The 20541-nt window shown below is 44.5% G+C and overlaps 1 protein-coding gene across 3 annotated transcripts in view; it reads right to left on the reverse strand.

The window, feature by feature from the left end:
- The window catches only part of BDH1 (3-hydroxybutyrate dehydrogenase 1), a 38787-nt gene that overhangs the window by 16892 nt on the left and 1354 nt on the right, over positions 1 to 20541 (reverse strand). The window contains exons 1-4 of one of the 3 annotated variants that reach the window (XM_045903121.3): positions 20197 to 20469; positions 14418 to 14544; positions 1953 to 2022; positions 1177 to 1287 (exon numbers count right to left, since the gene is read on the reverse strand). In XM_045903121.3, the coding sequence (XP_045759077.2) occupies positions 1177 to 1287; positions 1953 to 2022; positions 14418 to 14500 (264 nt within the window). In that variant the 5' untranslated portion in view covers positions 14501 to 14544; positions 20197 to 20469. Of the gene's footprint in view, positions 1 to 1176; positions 1288 to 1952; positions 2023 to 14417; positions 14545 to 20138; positions 20158 to 20196; positions 20470 to 20541 lie in introns of those variants that run through there. The other 2 variants (XM_045903119.3, XM_045903120.3) reach the window with 2 other exon arrangements.

Below are 20541 nucleotides of genomic sequence, written 5' to 3' on the forward strand. Positions count from 1 at the left end.
TCTGCAAATCTTATATTTGATAAGGAATTAATACCCAGAATATATAAGCCCTAAAATTCAGCAACAACAATAACAACAAACAATCCAGTTTAAAACTGAGCAAAGAACTTGAATAGACATTTCTCCAAAGAAGATATATGAATGGCCAATAAGCACGTGAAAAGATGCTCAGTATCACTAATCATTAGGGAAATGCAAATCAAAACTACAAGGAGATACTACCTGACAGCATTAAGATGGCCACTGTTAAAAAAAAAAGTATTGGTGAGGATGTGGAAAAATTGGAACCCTTGTGCACTGTTGGTGAGAATGTAAAATGGTGCAGCCACTGTGGAAAACACTATGGCAGTTCCTCAATTAAAAAAAGAATTATCATGTGATCTAGCAATTCCACTTCTGAGTATATACCGAGAAGAATTGAAAGCAGGGTCTCAAAAAGATATTTGTACATCCATATTCGTAGCATCCTTATTCACAATAGCTAAAACCTGGAAGCAACCCAAGTGTCCAACGACAGATGAATGGGTAAGCAAAATGTGATATATACATGTAATGGAATATTATTCAGCCTTAAAAAGGAAACATTCTGTAATATGCTACAATAGGGACAAACTTTGAGGACATTATGCCAAGTGAAATAAGCCAGTCACAAAAAGACAAATACTATAAAATTCTACTTATATGAGGTACTTAGAATAGACAAATTCATAAAGACAGAAATTGTAATGGTGGTTGCCACTGGGTGGACAGAGGGGAAAATGGACAGTTATTGGGTATAGAGTTTCAGTTTTCCAAGATGAAAAGTGTTACGGGGATGGATGGGAGTAATGGTTGTATAACAGTGTGAACGTTACACTTAAAAATGGTTAAGATGGTAGGGGTGCCTGGGTGGCTCAGGTGGTTAAGCGTCTGACTCTTGATTTTGGCTCAGGTCATGATCTCAGGGTCATGAGATCGAGCCTGCCATCGGGCTTGCGCTGAGTGTAGAGCTTTCTCAAGATTCTCTCTCTCTCCCTCTGTCCCTCCCCACCCCACACTCCCTCTCCCTCTCTCTTAAAAAAAAAAAGTGGTTAAGGTAAATTTTATGTTATGTGTATTTTACTACAATTTTTAAAACTCTACAAAACAGAAACTATGTGTAAAGGACAATGGTGACAAAGATGATCCATCTCTTACCTTCATCAAGCAGCCGGCAAACACAAGGAAGCCTTTTGAATGCAGATGCTTGGCCAAGGAGAACCCAAATCCCGAGTCACAGCCTGTGACCAGGACGGCTTTGCTGCCAACCTGTTTTAGAAGGTCAGACCCCACATTAGGAACCCAGGATCCTAAGAGCATGGTGAGCAAGCCTCCTCTGGGCAGTAACAATTAGTGTTTCCTGAAGGGGCCAGTCCTGGCCCTCCCCACCTGCCTCTAGCTATTAGAGAAGCACCATAGTAGAGTGGAAAGTGCTTGGGACTCAGAATCAGGAGATGAGGTTCTAACCCAAATTCTGCCACCAAATGACAATGTTACCTGGGGAAGTCACTTCTCCCTTCTGGACCTCAGGTTCCTCATCTACAACCCTCATCATCACGACACCCATCATCAAGGTATTTATCATTTCTTACCATATGCAAGGCACTGTGCACACATTTTTCTTATTTAATGCCCACAGTTACTCCACACAGTTAAGTATGATCATTACGCCACATTACAAGTGAGGAAACAGATATTTCCGAAATGCCCAAGGTAGTCAGTCCGTGGTAGAGCTGGAACTGAAACCAGGACTGAGAGAACCGGAGTCTAAACTCTTAACCCCCAACTTCATTTGATGGTGGAAGTGGGGTGGTTGAGAGAGTGAGAAAGTGGCTCTGAGCATCCCAGAGGCACTAAAGTCCCCTCTGAGGGTGGCCCAGGGCTGGGGGCCCCTAGGGAAGGGCTGTGACCACCGTACCTGGGCTGCCACTCACCGGCTTCACCTGATCGGAATAAGCACGGCTGATAGGGACCAAAGAGGCGGAGTAAAACATCAGCATGCGCCTGCAGGAGAAAAGGAAGCCGTGAGCAAACGCTGTGCTCCTGCCTGGACCTCGTTCCTGGGGCAAACAACTCAGAGGACCCTCAGCCACCAGTGTGCCCCCCGACTGCTCCCCACCCCAAGCCCCTGAGGACAATCTGCTGGTACTGCTGAGGAAGACAGCCTCTTTCCTCCAGGCTTGCTGAGCTGGGACAAAGTCAGCTCGCAGGTGCAGTGGCCATTTTTGCCTCTGTGTAGGAATCGCCCTCCGGGGATACAGCTTTGTTAACAAAGCCTTCTGCAAATTCAATGCCTTCACCCTGAGGTTTTACGCTGCTTCCTGATACTTTTTTTCTTTCCTTTTTTTTAAAGATTTTATTTATTTATTTATTTGAGAGAGAGAAAAAAAAGCATGAATAGGGGGAGGGGCAGACTGAGAGGGAGAAGCAGACTCCCCACTGACCAGGGAGCCCAATGCGGAGCTCGATCCCAGGACCCTGGGATCATGACCTGAGCTGAAGGCAGACGCTTAACCCACTGAGCCACCCAGGCGCCCCCTGATAGTTTTTTTTCAGTTAAACTTTTATCTTGAAATAATTATGGATTCAAATGCAGTTAAGAAATAACACAGAGATGTCCTGTAACCTTTTACCCAATTTCCCCCAATGGTAATACTTTGCAAAACTATAGCACCATATCACAAGCAGGATATTGACACAGATGCAGTGAAAATACAGAACATTTCCATCACCACAAGGATCCCTCATGTTACCCTTTCATAGCCACACCCACTTCTGTCCCACCCCACATCCTCGTTAACCACTAATCTGCTCTCCATCTCTATAATTTCGTCCTTTCAAGAATGTTATATAAATGGAGTCACACAGTATATAACCTTGCAGGATTGCTTTTTTCACTCAACATAATTCTCTGGAGATTCAATCAGATTGTTGCACGTATCGGTAATTTGTTCTTTTTTTAATTGCTAAATTATATTCCACGGCACAGATATACCACAGTTTGTTTAACCATTCAACTATTTTTGTTTGCTTGTTTTTGTTTTTAAGGAGGCTCCATGCCCAATGTGGGGCTCGAACTCAACCCTGAGCTCAAGAGTCGCGTGCTCTCCCGGCTAAGCCCGTCAGGCACCCCTAACCATTCAACTAGTCAAGGGCATCTGTGCTGTTTCCTGTTTGGAGTTATTACAAATACAGCTGCTATCAACATTCCTGTGAAAGTTTTTGTACACATCTGTCCTCTTGAGTAAGCGCCCAGGGGAGCAATTGCTGGGTCATACGGTAGATGCATATTTAGTTTTTAAGAAACTCTCAAACTGCTTTCCAGAGTGGCTGCAGCATTCTACATTCCCAGCAGCAATGGATGAGTGATCCAGTCTCTCCAGATCCTCACCAGCATTTGGTGATGTCACATTTTTTTTAATTTTAGCCATTCTGATTATGGTGGTTTCAAAGTATATTTCTCAAATGGCTAACGATGTTGAACATCTTTGCATGTGCTTATTTGCCATCTGTATATCCTCTTTGGTAAAATGTCTCTCCGTGTCTTTTGTCCATATTCTTCTTTAAAAAAAATTTTTTTTTTATCTTCAAGTAATCTCCACACCCAGTCTGGGGCTCGATCTTAAAAACCTGAGATCAAGGGTCACAGGCTGTCCTGTCTGAGCCCACCAGGTGCCCCTCTTTTGTCCATATCCTAATTGTATTGTTTGTTCTTTCACTATTGAGTTCTGAGAGTTCTTTACAGGCTTTGGATGCTAGTCCTCTGTTACGTATGCAGGATGCAACTATTTTCTCCTATTCTACAAGTTGTCTTTTCTTCCTCTTCACAAGGTCTTTTGCAGAGGGTAATTGTTTCATTTGGATGAAGTCTGATTTATCAGTGTTTCCTTTTATGGGTCACGCTTTTGGTGTCAAGTTTTAGAACTCTTTGCCTATCCCAGAACCCGAAGATTTTCTCTTGTGTTTTTTCCTAAAAATTTGATAGTGTTATGTTTCACATTTTAAGTCCACAATCTATTTTGAGTTTTGCATACAATGTGAGACTTAGGTCAAAGTTTATTTATTTGCTTATGAATGTCCAATTGCTCCAGGACCTTTTTTTTTGGAAATGTTCTCTTTTCTGCCTTGAATTGCTTTTGCACCTTTGTCAAACATTAGTCGGGCATATATGTGTGGGTCTATTTCTGGATTCTCTCTTATGTTTCATTGAGCTATGTGCTCCCATCTTATTTTTCTTTTTCAAAATTGTTTTTGCTATCCTATCTTCCTTGCCTATTCATATAAATTTTAGAACAATCTTGTCCTTATCTACAAAAATCTGACTGTGATTTTGATAGAAATTGTGCTAAACTCCTATATCAATTTGGAGGAAACTGACATTTTTACTTTTTCGAGTTCTTCAATCCCCCCGAACTTAGTATGGATCTCCATTTATTTAGATCATTGATTTTCTTTCATCGGTACTGTATAGTTTTCTGCATACAAATTCTGTACATTTTTTTTTTTAAGATTTTACCTACTTATTTGACAGAGAGAGACAAGTGAGAGAGGGAACACAAGTGGGGCAGAGTGAGAAGCAGGCTTCCTGCTGAGCAGGGAGCCCGATGAGGGACTCCATCCCAGGACTCTGGGATCATGACCTGAGCCAAAGGCAGATGCTTAACGACTGAGCCACCCAGGCGCCCCAAATCCTGTACATGTTTATTGTATTTATACCTCTGGTATCTCATTTTTTGAGCATTTTAAATGGTATTGTTTTAAATTTTGATATCCTCAAGTTCATTGCTAGAATATAAAAGTAAACTGATTTTTGTGTGTTATCTCGATTCCTGGAGAAACCTATTTTTTCATGGTTTCTATTTTTATGTATTCTGAATTCTATTTGCTAAAATTTTAAGAATTTTTGCATTTATATTCATGAGGAATATTGGTGTAAGGTTCTCTTTTTTTTGTACCGTCTTTGTCTGGCTTGGGAATCAGGGTAATACTACCTTCATAAACTAAACTGGGAAGTGTTAGTGCGGGGTAGGGATGGGAGTTTCGGCCTTTACTAGGTCTCCACTCCTACTCCCTGGCTGCGAGGGGTTGGAGTGCCTCACTACTGCTCCCCACGTGCATGGGAGCATGTGGTCTCATTACTGCTGAGAGGCTGGTCAAGTCCTGACTCTCCCAGACTCCCACCCGAGCAGGCAGGGTGTCTGATTACTGCTGGGTGAGAACAAAAGCTTTCTCGGGCACTACCTCTGCTGGAGGGACTGGGGTACCCCCTACAGCCTGGTGATCGTGGAAGTCGAGGCTCAGCACCGGCTTTTGCAGGTGCAGGTAGGGGTGGGGCCACAGTTTTTCCTGTGGTGTTTGGCTGGAGTACAGCAATTACTGTCCCAAGTTTTCTGTCTTGCTAGGCTGGCCTTTGGGCTAGAGAGAGCAGGCTTCTGCTGGGGCTTTTTGTCCTGAGCTCACTGGCATTTCTGGGTTGCTAGCCTCTTCAGCTCCAGGTGTGGGAGAGATGAAGGGCAAAGTAAACCTCAAGAACTCATCACTGTGTTGTTTCTTGGACCCTGAGGTCCCTAGCTGATCCATCTTCTTCTCTCCATCTTCTAGAGCCTTGTTATGCTTGTTTTATATAACCTGGGGGTTTTAGTTGTATCCGATGGGAGGAATAGAGAAAAGTACATCTACTCCATCTTTCCAGAAGGAGAAGTATTGTGAGGTTTTTTTAAATCTTTTTTTTTTTTTTAATTTTATTTATTTATTTGAGAGGAGAGAGAGAGGGAGCAAAAGGGGGTAGGGGTAGAGGCAGAGGGAGAAGCAGACCCCCAGCTGAGCAGGGAGCCCAACATGGGGCTCGATCCCAAGACCTGAGATCATGACCTGAGCCGAAGGCAGACGCTTAACCGCCTTAGCCATCCAGGTGCTCCAAAGTACTGTTAATTTTTAAATAAATATTAAACCACAAACAATAAATGGAGGTGGTAGGGGCACCTGAGCAGCTGGTAACAGGGGAGAGGAGGTAGGAGATAAACTTGTTTACCGTGTACTATTTTGTACCATTTGAATTTTGTACTATGTGAATATATTACCTATTCAAAACATAAAGTTTTTAAAATATTCATAAAAATGTGTTATCCAGGGGCACCTGGGTGGCTCAGTCGGCCACATTTGAGATGCCACCCCATGCTGGCCCAGCATTAATTCTGGCTTCTTTTCCATCTTACCAGTCTGTGTCCCGTCCATCATGAATCGGCAACAAAAACCAGTAACCCAGCTTTCTGCGGCAAGGAGTCATGATTAAGTAATTTGACAAGCTGACTATAACAAGATGGGGTCTAGGAGGGACAAATGTTATTGACACAGTGCAGCCTGGGAGAAATATGGTCTCACATGGCAGCATATACGAAAACAACGTAGTCTGGTCAACCATGAATCACAAGTGATGTGACTGCCAACAGAATCTGTGTGAGCCAGGGCTGGAAGGGATAAAGGAGCCTCCTCCACTCTGCCCAGATCAGGCTATCCTGGAGTATTACACATCATGCCCAGGCAGGTGGAGCTGAGCACTGGCCTTAAGCCAGCTGGTATGTGCATCCAGGATCCAGGAGGTGGGGAATGCATCAGTAAGTCACCTCTCCTAGGGCAGGGCCAGGGCCTTCTACCAAAGCCAGAAACTCAAAATCCAAGGGCTGTGCAGAGCCAGTAAGCAGGGTGGCTTGCCAGGTCAGAGTCCTTCAGGAGAGCCAGCCTCCATTCCCCCTTCCATGGGATGTGGCCTCTGTGGGAAGGGCCATTTCTTACTCTTTTTCTATGATGTCCTCTACTAGTTGAAGCCCGTTTCCAACCAAGCTTCTGTAGCCCATGGAAATGCTTTTAAGCAAATGGTCCTAAAAGCCTAAATGCATGCTCTCCTAGACAGGCTTATTTATTGGCATTGAAAATGACCATCGATTTTCTAGCTGCTGAGACTTTGCATTTAACCTGACCCTTAATTTCACTCCTCTCAAATATAAAAGAACGGAAAGTGTATTATTTTTTCCTCACTCTGGCTGCAAAAGAAGAAAATGAGGTAACAGAGCACTCTGAATCCCCTTGAAAAAAGCAATTCCAGAAGTTCTCAAAGAAGAGCTCTTGTTTAATTTGTACTTAATGCTTTAATTTGTGCTTAATCACGCAAACCATTCAGGAAAGCCTCAGGACATTTTAATTAACTGCTTTCATGTGTAAGATTTAGAAAGAGCAGTTATCCAGGTGAGCAAAGGATTGAGACACATCAACATTCTATGCCTCCTGGGGCGCCTGGGTGGCTCAGTCGGTTAAGCATCTACCTTTGGCTCAGGTCATGATCCCGAAGTCCTGGGATTGAGCCCCTTGTTGTTGGGCTCTCAGCTCAGCGGGGAGCCTGCTTCTCCCTCTCCCTCTGCCTGCCGCTCCCCCTGCTTGTTCTCTCTCTCTCTCTCTGTCAAATAAATAAAATTTTAAAACAAAGCAAAACATTCTATGCCTCCTGATGCAGTGTTCCAAGAGGGGCATCACCTCACTTAGGGGGGGATCCTTCCAAACATACACATCTGAATGTACACACAACGAAACACCACACAAACCCAAACTGACAGGCATTCTTCCAAAGTGTCAAGGTTATGAACAACCAAGACTGGAGAACCGTCCCCAGTAGGACGAGACTGAGGAGACATGACAACTAAATGCACTGTGGGAGCCTGGTTTGTATGTGGGACCTGGAAAAGGTCTCTTAGTAGGCCATTTGGTGAAATCTGAATCAGGTCTGTAGATTAGTTCACCATATTACCACAGCAGTAATTTCCTGGGTTTGATGATTTCGCTACGGTTTGTAAGATGTTAACATGCAGGGAAGTGAGGTGAAGGAGAGACAGGAACTCTCTGTACTATTTTTGCAACTTTCACATAAGGGTAGTTATTTCAAAATAAAAAGTTGAAAAACACAAAGCAGGGATGAAAGATCTTCTTCTGCGCCCTGTGAAGGTCTTTTCTTTTGAGGACACCTTTGAGTTTCCGCTGTTGGTGGACAGCAGGTACTGACAGACATCTTTGAGAGTCAGGCCTTCTCACCTCCTGCAGCATCCATGTGTGAGGAGCTCTGTTTTGTCCACAAAGTGTGACCCTCGAGGGCACCTCCACCCTTTTGTTTCTTTTCTTCTTCTTTTTTTTTTAATGTGTGTGTTTGACCAGCTGCCTCCCTTCCATCCCTCATTGTATAGTTCTGCCCCAGGAATGCAAAAACATTGGTCTAGCAAGATTTTTCTTTTTAAATCTGGCCGGAGCCTCACTAAGGTGCATTAATCTTTAACTGTTTATACATTTTTCTGCTTAGAATATATGCCCTGTGCTTTCATTTCATATGGGGATTCAAGTTTTGCTTCCATATTGATGATGACTTAGGAGCCATATCTTCTTTCTGGGATTTTCTTTTCTTTTTTTTTTTAATTTAATTTAATTTTATTATGTTATGTTACTCACCATACAATACATCATTAGTTTTTGATGTAGTGATCCACGATTCATTGTTTTTGTATAACACCCAGTGCTCCATGCAGTACGTGCCCTCCTTAATACCCATCACCGGGCTAACCCATCGCTCCCCTCTCAAACCCTCAGTTTCTTTCTCAGAGTCCATAGTCTCTCATGGTTCATCTCCCCCTCCGATTCCCCCCCTTCCTTTTTCCCTTCCTTCTCCTAAGGTCCTCCATGCTATTGCTTATGTTCCACAAATAAGTGAAACCATATGATAATTGACTTTCTCTGCTTATTTCACTTAGCATCTCTTCCAGTCCCATCCATGTTGATGTAAAAGTTGGGTATTCATCCTTTCTGATGGCTGAATAATATTCCATTGCATATATGGACCACATCTTCTTTATCCATTCATCTGTTGGAAGGCATCGAGACGCTTTCCACAGTTTGGCTATTGCAGACATTGCTGCTATGAACATTGGGGTGCATATGGCCCTTCTTTTCACTACATCTGTGTCTTTGGGGTAAATACCCAAGACTGCAATTGCTGGGTCATAGGGTAAATCCATTTTTAATTTTTTGAGAAACCTCCACACTGTTTCCCAAAGTGGCTGTACCAACTTGCGTTCCCACCAACAGTGTAAGAGGGTTCCCCTTTCTCCATACCCTCTCCAACATTTGTTGTTTCTTGCCTTGTCAATTTTTGCCATTCTAACTGCAGTAAGGTGGTATCTCAATGTGATTTTGATTTGAATTTCCCTGATGGCTAATGATGATGAACATTTTTTCATGTGTCTGTTAGCCATTTTTATGTCTTCTTTTGAGAAGTGTCTGTTCATGTCTTCTGCCCATTTTCTGACTTGATTATTTGTTTTTTGGGTGTTGAGTTTGATAAGTTCTTTATAGGTCTTGGAAATCAGTGCTTTGTCTGTAGTGTCATTTGCAGATATCTTCTCCCATTATGTGGGTTGCCTCTTTGTTTTGTTGACTGTTTCCTTTGCTGTGCAGAAGCTTTTTATCTTGAAGTCCCAAAAGTTCATTTTTGCTTTTGTTTCACTAGCCTTTGGAGATGTATCTTGAAAGAAGTTGCTGTGGCTGATGTCGAAGAGGTTACTGCTTATGTTCTCCTCTAAGATTTTGATGGATTCCTGTCTCACATTGAGGTCTTTCATCCATTTTGAGTTTATCTTTGTGTATGGTGTTAAAGAATGGTTGAGTTTCATTCTTCTGTATATAGCTGTCCAATTTTCCCAGCACCATTTATTGAAGAGACTGTTTTTATTCCATTCCATCTTTTTTCCTGCTTTGTTGAAGATTATTTGACCATAGAGTTGAGGGTCCATATCTGGGCACTCTATTCTGTTCCGTTGGTCTATATGTCTGTTTTTGTGCCAGTACCATGCTGTCTTGGTGATCACTGCTTTGTAATATAGCTTGAAATCAGGCAACATGATGCCCCCAGCTTTGTTTTTCTTTTTCAACATTTCCTTGGCAATTTGGGGTCTTTTCTGATTCCATACAAATTTTAGGATTGTTTGTTCCAGCACTTTGAAAAATGTCATTGGAACTTTGATTGGGGTGGCATTGAAGGTATAGATTGCTCTGAGTAGCATAGACATTTTAACAATGTTTATTCTTCTGATCCATGAGCATGGAATGTTTTTCCATCTTTTTGTGTCTTCTTCAATTTCTTTCATGAGTGTTATGTAGTTCCTAGAGTATAGATCCTTTACCTCTTTGGTTAGGTTTATTCCGAGGTATCTTATGGTTTTTGGTGCTATTGTAAATGGAATCATTTCTCTAATTTTTCTACAGTTGCAATGTTAGTATATAAGAAAGCAACTGATTTCTGTGCATTGATTTTGTATCCTGCCACATTACTGAATTGCTGTATGAGTTCTAGTAATTTGGGGGTGGAGTCTTTTGGATTTTCCACATAAAGTATCATGTCATCTGCGAAGAGAGAGAGTTTGACTTCTTCTTTGCCAATTTGAATACCTTTTCTTTCTTTTTGTTGTCTGATTGCTATTGCCAGGACTTCTAGTACTATGTTGAACAATAGTGGCAAGAGTGGGCATCCTTGACGTGTTCCTGATCTTAAGAGAAAGGCTCTCATTTTTTTCCCCATTGAGGATGATATTCGCTGTGGGTTTTTCATAGATGGATTTTATAAACTTGAGGAATGTTCCCTCTATCCCTATACTCTGAAGAGTTTTAATTAGGAAAGGATGCTATATTTTGTCAAATGCTTTTTCTGCATCAACTGAGAGGACCATATGGTTCTTCTCTCTCCCCTTATTAATGTGTTCTATCACACTGATTGATTTGCAAATGTCGAACCACCCCTGCATCCCAGGGATAAATCCCACTTGGTCGTGGTGGATGATCCTTTTGATGTATTGTTGGATCCTATTAGCTAGCATTTTGTTGAGAATTTTGGAATCCATATTCATCAGGGATATTGGTCTAAAATTCTCCTTTTTGATGGGGTCTTTGCCTGGTTTGGGGATTAAGGTAATTCTGGCCTCATAGAATGAGTCTGGAAGCTTTCCTTCTCTTTCTATATTTTGAAACAGCTTCAGGAGAATAGATATTATTTCTTCTTTGAATGTTTGGTAGAATTCCCCAGGGAATCCATCAGGCCCTGGACTCTTTGTTTTTTGGGAGGTTTGTGATCACTGCTTCAATCTCGTTACTGATTATTGGCTTATTCAGGTTGTCAATTTCTTCCTGTTTCAGTCTTGGCAGTTTACAGGTTTCCAGGAAGGCATCCATTCTTCCAGGTTGCTTAATTTATCAGCATATAGTTGTTGATAATAATTTCTAATAATCGTTTCTATTTCCTTGGTGTTAGTGGTGATCTCTCCCCTTTCATTCATAATTTTATTAATTTGGGTCCTTTCTCTTTTCTTTTGGATAAGTCTGGCCAGTGGTTATCAATCTTATTAATTCTTTCAAAGAACCAGCTTCTAGTTTCGTTGATCTGATCTACTGTGTTTCTGGTTTCTAATTCATTGATCTCTGCTCTAATCTTAATTATTTCTCTTCTAATGCGTGGCTTGGGCATCATTTTGTTGCTTTTTCTCTAGTTCTTTAAGGTGTAAAGTTAGTTGGTGAATTTGGGATTTTTCTATTTTTTGAGTAAGGCTTGGATGGCTATGTATTACCCCCTTAGGACTGCCTTTGCAGTATCCCATAGGTTTTGGACCAATGTATTTTCATTCTCATTGGTTTCCATGAATTGTTTAATTTCTTCTTTGATTTCTTGGTTGACCCAAACATTATTGAGCAGAGTAGTCTTTAGCTTCCAAGTGTTTGAATTTCTCCCAAATTTTCTGTTGTGATTGAGGTCCAGTTTTAAAGCATTATGGTCTGAGAATATGCAGGGAATAATCTCAATCTTTTGGTATCAGTTGAGACCTGATTTGTGACCTACTATGTGGTCAATTCTGGAGAAAATTCCGTGTGCACTCGAGAAGAATGAGTATTCTGTTGTTTTACGGTAGAATGTTCTGTATATATCTATGAGGTCCATCTGGTCCAGTGTGTCATTCAAAGCTCTTGTTTCTTTGTTGATTTTCTGCTTAGATGATCTGTCTATTGCTGAGAGTGGAGTATTGAGGTCTCCTACAATTAACGTATTGTTATCAATATGGCTCTTTATTTTGGTTAACAGTTGGCTTATGTAGATGGCTGCTCCCATGTTGGGGGCATAGATATTTACAATTGTTAGATCTTCTTGTTGGATAAACCCTTTAAGAATGATATAGTGTCCTTCTGTGTCTCTAACTACAGTCTTTAGCTTAAAATCTAATTTGTCTGATATAAGAATTGCTACCCCAGCTTTCTTCTGAGGTCCGTTGGCATGGGAAGATGGATCTCCATCCCTTCACTTTAAGTCTGGATGTATCTTTAGGTTCAAAATGAGTGTCTTGTAGACAGCATATGGATGGGTCCTATCTTTTTATCCAATCTGCAACCCTGTGCCGTTTTATGGGAGCATTTAGGCCGTTCACGTGGAGAGTGATTATTGAAAGATATGAATTTATTGTCATCATGTTGCCTGTGAAGACCTTGTTTCTATAGATTGTCTGTAAATTTCTGTTGTATATCATTCTTGGGGTCTTTCTCCTTTTATAGAACCCCCCTTAATATTTCTTGCAGGGCTGGCTTAGTGGTCACATATTCATTCAGTTTCTGCCGGTCTTGGAAGCTCTGCATCTCTCCATCCATTCTAAATGACAGCCTTGCCAGATAAAGTATTCTTGGCCACATGTTCTTCTCGTTTAGTACCCTGAATATGTCTTTCCAGCCCTTTCTGGCTTGCCAGGTCTCTGTGGATAGGTCTGACGTTATTCTGATGTTCCTCCCTCTGTATGTAAGGAATCTCTTCCCCCTAACTGCCCTTAAGATGGTTTCCTTGGTTCTAAGATTTGCAAGTTTTACTATTACATGCCAGGGCACTGGCCTGTTTTCCTTGATCTTGGGAGGGGTCCTCTCTGCCTCTAGGACAGGAATGTTTGTTTCATTCCCCAGATTAGGGAAGTTCTCAGCTATGATTTACTCAAATATATCTTCTAGTCCTCTCTCTCTCTCCACCCCCTCAGGGATCCCAATAATTCTGCCTTTGGAACGTTTCATGGTGTCACTTATTTCTCTGATTCTATTTTCATGGATTTTGATTTGTTTTTCCTGGCCTTCTCTTTTTCCTTCTTTTCTATCAATTGGTCTTCTAGATCACTAATTCATTCTTCTGCCTCGCTTACCCTAGCTGTTAGATTATCTAGATTAGATTGGATCTCATTGATAGCATTTTTAAATTCTGCCAGTTCAGCTTTCATTTCTCTCCTTAGAGACTCTATGTTGCCATTAATCGATTTCTCCATTCTAGCTATTGTCTTCACAACTGCTACCCTGAATTCCATTTCCGACATCTTGGTTATATCTGTATCCATTTGTAAATCTGTGGCAGAAGTCACAGTCTCTAAGTCTTTCCTATTTTGGGGGTTCCTCGTCCTAGACATTCTGTTGAGGGATGGTTGAGGGAGTGTACAGAGTCCAAATTATTGACCACAACCCAAGCAAGATGCACCTGTTTTATAGGGACCTTAGGGTTGTTGGCCTCTTGTTTTCCCAGCCTGTCTTCTGGGGGAGAGGCCTACCACACTGTTACTCAGGCAACCCTGTTTGGACAGAGTTGCCCTGCCCCCTGTGGTGGGGGATGGGCTCAGTGAAAACAGGATTTTGGGGGCTTTTGTTCTCTGGCAGCTCTTCCTGGCGGCTTTCCATGTCTCTTCCGAGAGTTAGAGCAGAGGAGATCATTTCCAACCACCTGCCTAAGAGCGGAGAGATCGCAGTCTGTTCTTCAGTGAGCTCTCCAGGCCACACTATCTCTGTTTCTGTCTGTGGTGCTATAAACTGCAGCATTCTGGGTTGTGTGCCCCTCAGCAGCGCTCCCAGTCCTCACCTCCAGGTCGGGGCACATCTCTGCCCTTTGTGCTTCTAAAACCACCAGCCGCCCCCAGTTTGCACATGCGGCCCAGCCGCTCTGCGTTTCAGTCCGGGGGGGCTGCCCTAAAGTCCTTTCCCGGCCACTACCAGTCTGTGAGTCTGTGCCCTGTCCCCAGTAGGGGAGGCTATCACTCACCAGTGGTGTAGGATCACCACAGCTCCCTCCCCCTGTTGTTTATCTTCCCATATGTGCCTGCGGAATCAGAGCTCCCCACTTCGTACCTCGAAACCAACCACCTGCAATATTCTGTTTGTAGAGATCCAGATCCATCTTCTTACATCTCAGGCTGATTTTGTGGGTGTTCCGAGTGGTCTGGTAGATATCCAGCTCAGTTCTGGGGACTGGTCGGAATAGGGTCCTCTACTCCTCCGCCATCTTTTCCTCCTCCCACCCTTTCATTTCTTACCTTGTTCCATTTTCTCTATCGTAGCAACTCAGGGTTCTCCCTGGGAGCTGTGACAGGGGTCTGAAGAGGCGGGCGGTCAGCATGGCGGCCACAAGAGGTAGAATGGTGGGCCTCCTCCTGGTGGGTTCTGAAACACAAAATGCACCCTCAGTGTTGCCTTGTTGCCTCCATGGGTGTACCCTTCAGGGGCTGAGGCAGGAGTGGCCATTTTCGCTCCAGGTTGTAAGAGTCCAACTGGGCTCTGTCTGTCTGGCCCAGGTCTGGTCATGGTACCAGGCAGGGTCTTCCTACACCTCCCTTATCAAGCTGCAGCCTCATCTGATGGAAAGAGTTGGGAGCTGTGTTCTAGTTCTGGCTGTGCCACCAACTCCTTGGGCAACCGTGGCGTGCTGTCACCCATCTGTAACATGAGAAGGTGGGACCAGACTGGTGATCCTACAACCAAGTGAAGTAGCAACCACAGGGGGCAGTTGGGGACGCATCCCCTCAGGGATTCCAACTCATGGGGCTCCATTCTCTTGTCTGTATTCCCCATAACCAGCAGATCATCAATCTGTGGTGACCCAGGGCATCAGCCTGCATGCTGTTTGGCCACATGCCTCCAAGGCAGCTCTTCCAACCCATGGCAAATCACTGGGCTCAACCTTCCACCTCTCTCCCACACCCCACCACACACAGGGTCTGGCTCAGAGGCTCAACTCATCAGTAGCTCTGGTGCATGGAGACTGGAGCTAGAAGGTGAGCCACATGTTCATCAGCCTAAATTAAAACACATATAAACACACACACAGAGTCTCTCCCACTCCCTACCCCCCTCTTTTGAAGTCAAATCAATCTTATTGCAACAAGGCCATGTACCACGTGGTGTCACCTTAAGGCTACTCAGCATCAGGACTAGTTGTGTATGACTGACTGTTGATTGCTGTGTGCATTAGTTTTGGCCCAGGGGCAGGAAGGGGAGGCTAGGAGGAGCTGAGCAAGGCAACCACAGCCTGACGAGCTGTTGCTCTTTTCCTGGTGAACCATCCTAGCCTCTCGTTTGCACACCTGCCTGTGCTTTGTTATACCATTGTTATCAGGAATGAGGTTGTGCCTGGGAGGCAGCTCTTTCCTGCCCTTGTGCTGCCACCCAAACCTAACTGATGACCAGCCACCCGGGCCACTAGGTCTGGAATCAATTCATTATCTAGCCAACCACTGCATGGTTCACTGTGGGCAGCAAGTGGAGGTATTTAATCTGTTTAATCCTCAAGAAAGGAAAACAAATAGGGATCCCTTGGCTTGTGTGATCTTTCCCTGACTACGCGCAGCAGGCTCTTGCTTCCCCTCCTGTCCCTACTCACCACACTATTCCCAGCACTGTAGCCAGAAAGATCTTTATAATACCAGTCAAGTGGGGCACATGGGTGGCTCAGTCAGTTAAATGTCAGCTCAGGTCATGATCTCAGGGTCCTGGAATTGAGCCTCGCATTGGGCTCCCTGCTCAGCGGGGAGTCTGCTTGTCCCTCCCCCTGCTCATGCTCTCTCTCTAATAAATAAAATCTTTAAAAAAAAAACACCAGTCAAGTTATGTGACTCCTTTGCCTAAAAGGCTCCTCTCCATGCCTGTTGGGTGTGGGCCTCTGCCTCCCTTCCCAACCTTGTCTGGTACCACCCTCCCCTCTGCTCACTGCTCTATGGCCACATTAACCTTCTAAAAGCTTCTTGTGTGTGTGCCAAGCTCTTTCCTGCTTCTGTGCCCCCTCCCCCCACCCCCCAGCCTTTGCTCTTCCCTCACTCTAGGTGGCTGAGTCCTTCTGACTCTTTGGACTTCAAGGGGGCTGTCCAGATCCCCCATGCAACACACAGAGGTTGCTCTCTGTAAGATCACTCTTCAATCCAAAACCACGGTGTTTCTTTACTTTATCCTCCCCTTTTGGATCACAAGCTCAGTGGGGCCAGGAGCCTTGTCCGTCTTGTTCACCACTGAATCCCTCATGCCTAGAAGAAGCCTGACACAAAGGAGGCGTTCAGTGAGTCTCTGTGAGTGGGGATGAGCTGCGTGTAGAAAGTCAGCCTGCGGCCAACACTGAAGTTGCCATAGCAAGCCCTTGGCAGGCAACAGCAGAATGGAGCCCACACTGGCCCTTCAGAGAAAGCACAAGCCCACGTGGCTCAGAGTCTTCATGGGGGGTGCCCACCCGCCCCCAGCCCCCAACCTAGCTGCTGAGCTGGCAGAACACACGCCTCTCTGCCTCTCCTGTCGGGACTAGAGTCTGAGGTCACTGCCACTGGCCGACTCCTAATCCAGTAGTCTATAATTAAAGCCCTTCCTCCCTTCTGCTCAGTGTCTGTGGCAGAGACCACGTCAATGTTATCTCCACACAGAGGGCTGCTTTCAATTTTATTTTCCCTCAAGTCAGCAATATCGGAAAGCGCTGGAGTAAAAATAGCTTAAAGTACATGAAAACTCGGCCCTTTGAACAACGCACTATTTGTGATGTCATCTCTTACACACAGAATGGGAGGATTTTAGATCTCTTCTTCCTTTTTAAGTTTCTAAAACATGTTGCTTTTGCCACTGCAAACACAGTGCTATAGGCCGTGGGATTCCCATGCAGTCTTCGGGGATGTTTGCCATCTTAGAAGGCAGCTATGCTCGCCACCATACGCCCAGCGCTGCACTGTTTGCCATCTTAATGCCTAGTGCTGGGCTTTCTTCTCTGTAAATATGAAGTTCTCAAACTTGAAAAGCCCTCACTTGCCTTTTGGTTTGGAAACGGAGATGGCTGTGAGAGGTGGACGCTGCAAGAAGGCGGAGCATCTTTGGTGGGGGGGGCAGTCTCCTGGGCCTTGAACTCAGTCAGCTGCCCCACGGTAACTTGGCACAGAGGACTTGACATCCAGGGACCAAATTTGTAAGATACTGTCACGAAATCAAGATGCTCACATGCCAATCTGGAATCTGGGAGGAACTTTTCTTTTCCGCTCTTTTCTTTTCTTTTTAAAGATTTTTTTTTTTTATTTGAGAGAGAGAGCACAAGCAGGGGGAGCAGCAGAGGGAGAGGGAGAAGCAGGCTCCCCGCTGAGCAGAGAGCCAGACACGGGGCTCGATCCCAGGACCCCAGGATCATGACCTGAGCTGAAGGCAGATGCTTAACTGACTGAGCCACCAGGTGCCCCAAGGGAGAAACTTTTCTAACATTAAGAACACCTGGGCCTATTCTCGAGGACGCCTCTTTCCATTTTGAATGTGTCACCCACGCATAACCTGTGGAATGTACCTTCTTTCCAAAAAAACAGTGTGTGCATCCTCGCCCCAGTGTTGGGCTCCCTTGTGGCATGCTGACAGGACTATCTCGCAGAGGACGTAGCTGGTTGCATTCCTGTGGGTTAGGATCAGGGTCTCTCTTGCAAGGGACAGACATTCCCCATACTGAAATCCTTGTAAAAAGCAAGGCCACCAGCAGGCAACAGGAACACAGGAGGCAGGCCTTAGGCAGGAAAGAGAAAGTATGTGTTTCTAGCCACAAAGTCTGGATGAGCCTGGGCACTACCACGTGGGAAAGGAAGGACCTATCCGACTGAGGGCAGGATGGGTTTAGGCAGGAAATGTTCCTGTGTAGGGACCCCACACTGAGGAGCTTAAGACCAGTGAGCTTCTGTGTGAGATTCGAAGTTCTGAGAATTGGTAGCCTGCCTCCAATGTGTTCTACCTGGCTGCTTCTGTTTGGCCAGCCTAGTGTTTTAAAAGGCATTGTAGGGGTGCCTGGGTGGCTCAGTTGGTTAAGCGACTGCCTTCGGCTCAGGTCATGATCCTGGAGTCCCTGGATGGAGTCCCGCATCAGGCTCCCTGCTCAGCAGAGAGTCTGCTTCTCCCTCTGACCCTCCCCACTCTCGTGCTCTATCTCATTCTCTCTTTCAAATAAATAAATAAAATCTTAAAAACAAAACAAAACAAAACAAAAAACGAAGAGAGATAGGGGATCTCTCCTGAAAAGGAGTAGGGACTGTGATTACATTCTAGCTGAGGAACTGATATTAGTGATGGGGTGAGTGAATTGGAGGGTTAACAATAAGCAATATATCTAGAGCCCTCTGATACCATTTTTGTCTAAGCCATCTTCACTTCTTGCCTGGAATTATTGCAATCGCCACCCAACTTGGCTCCCTGCTTCTACCCTTGCCCCCTTCAGACACTGCTCAACACGGGCTTGCATGATCCTGTGAAATATAACTCAGATCATCTCACTCCTGCACCAAACTCTTGCTTACAGTAAAAGCCAAAATCACTACAGATTGCCCCCCAGACCCTCCACGATCTGGGTCCTCATCCCTCCCCCACCTTCACTGCACCTTGGTTACAATAGCCTTCTTGCTATACTTAGAATATGACAAGTAAGCACCTGCTTCAGAAACTTTGCCCTTACTTTTCCCTCTGCTTAGAACATTCTTCCCCCTCACTATCCACAGGGCTCCTTCTCTCACTTCAGTCTTTTACTCAAATGTTTCCTCACTAAGACTTTCCCTGGCTACCCCATCAATCCCACCCCCACCCTGGCATTTTCTATTCCCCCTTCCCTGCTTCCATTTTCCCCCCTCCTTGACTTACTACATTATATCATTATACACATTGTACTTATTTCTCTTATTTGTTATCTTTCAGTCCCATTAGAATGTAAACTCTGAGAGCAGGGGGTTTTGTCTGCTTTGGTCACTGTCATACCCCCAATACTTAACAGTGCCTTCTACCTAGTAGGCACATAATATGTGAATTACTTAAGGGGGTTTTCAGCAGAGGAATACTATGATCAGACTTTTTATTTATTGATTTATTTTTAAAGAGTTAATTTATTTGAGAGAGAGAGAGCATGAGAGGGGGGAGCGTCAGAGGGAGAAGCAGACTCCTTGCTGAGCAGGTAGCCCGATACAGGACTCGATCCTGGGACTCCAGGGTCATGACCTGAGCCAAAGGCAGTGGCTTAACCAACTGGGCCACCCAGGCACCCCAATCAGACTTATATTTAATACAATAAGTCTCACTGGCTTAAGGATAAATTGAGGATGAACAAAAGCAGAAGCAGGGAGACCATTTATATGCTGGGGCAGTAACCCAGGGAAACAATTTATAGCCATGAAGTGCACAACTCCAGTGAAATGTGAAAAGGTACTCTCTGGAGATATACAGAAGGGCTGCCAGACCTGGTGGAAACTATGAAGGTAACTAGAAGTGGTTACCTTTTGAAGGTAGAGCCCCATATGGCTCTTTTGAAGGTAGAGCCCCATATGATTTAACTGACAAATTTAATGGAGAATGTGCAAGAATGAAAAATCAAAGATACTTCCAAGATTTTGGGTGCAGATGTAAAAAATAATAATAATAATATCAGCACAACTGACAAATTAAAGAGCCATTCTACTCATAAGTGCTTACCACATTTCAAATCGGGGTATACAAGCCGGGCCTCACTTGGCCCCTCCAAATCACTACACTTTTCTCATCTACTCATTACCACTTACTACCCCATCGCTCAACGAGCCCTGTACTCTCCAATTTCCATGTCTTGCTCATCCCATCCCACATGTGACTTGTTCATATGACCAAGTCCTGATTCAAAGAACACTCCTCCAAGATGCCTTTCCTGATGCCCCAACTTTAAAAAAAAAATCAATCTCTCGCCGACACTTCCATTCCATCCCTTCCTTCTGTGCCTCTGTAACAGCACTTAGAACAGCACTTACCTAAGCAAGCAATACTAGATAGAGGTAGCATTCACAGCCCCTATCCACCAATTCCCACCTGGTCTGTGCGCTCCGCACAGATAGGATCCACATGTTATATCACTGACTTCCGCCTCCTCCAAAATATCTACACTGGTGTCCGACAGGAAACAGACACTATACGCATGTGTATGGAGAGAGTACGAAAGCTACACCCATTCCAAAGGTCAGCTTCCACGCTGGCCAGGGGTGCATATAAACCCGTGCACGGCCGGGCTCCAAAGCTCAGGTAGAAATTAGGACAAATGCTGCGTCCTGAAGGATCCCGGCGGCAGGAGGCCTGCGGGCAGCCCTCCGCAATGAAACACGTGCCTCTGCATACTACCCCCAAGCAGGGCTAGCCCATGACGCCGCATCAGCTGAC

This window comes from Mirounga angustirostris, unplaced genomic scaffold (assembly GCF_029215605.1).
Source record: "Mirounga angustirostris isolate CCGP_5_RB_7025 unplaced genomic scaffold, mMirAng1.0.hap1 SCAF_1, whole genome shotgun sequence".
NCBI classification, from domain to species: domain Eukaryota; kingdom Metazoa; phylum Chordata; class Mammalia; order Carnivora; family Phocidae; genus Mirounga; species Mirounga angustirostris.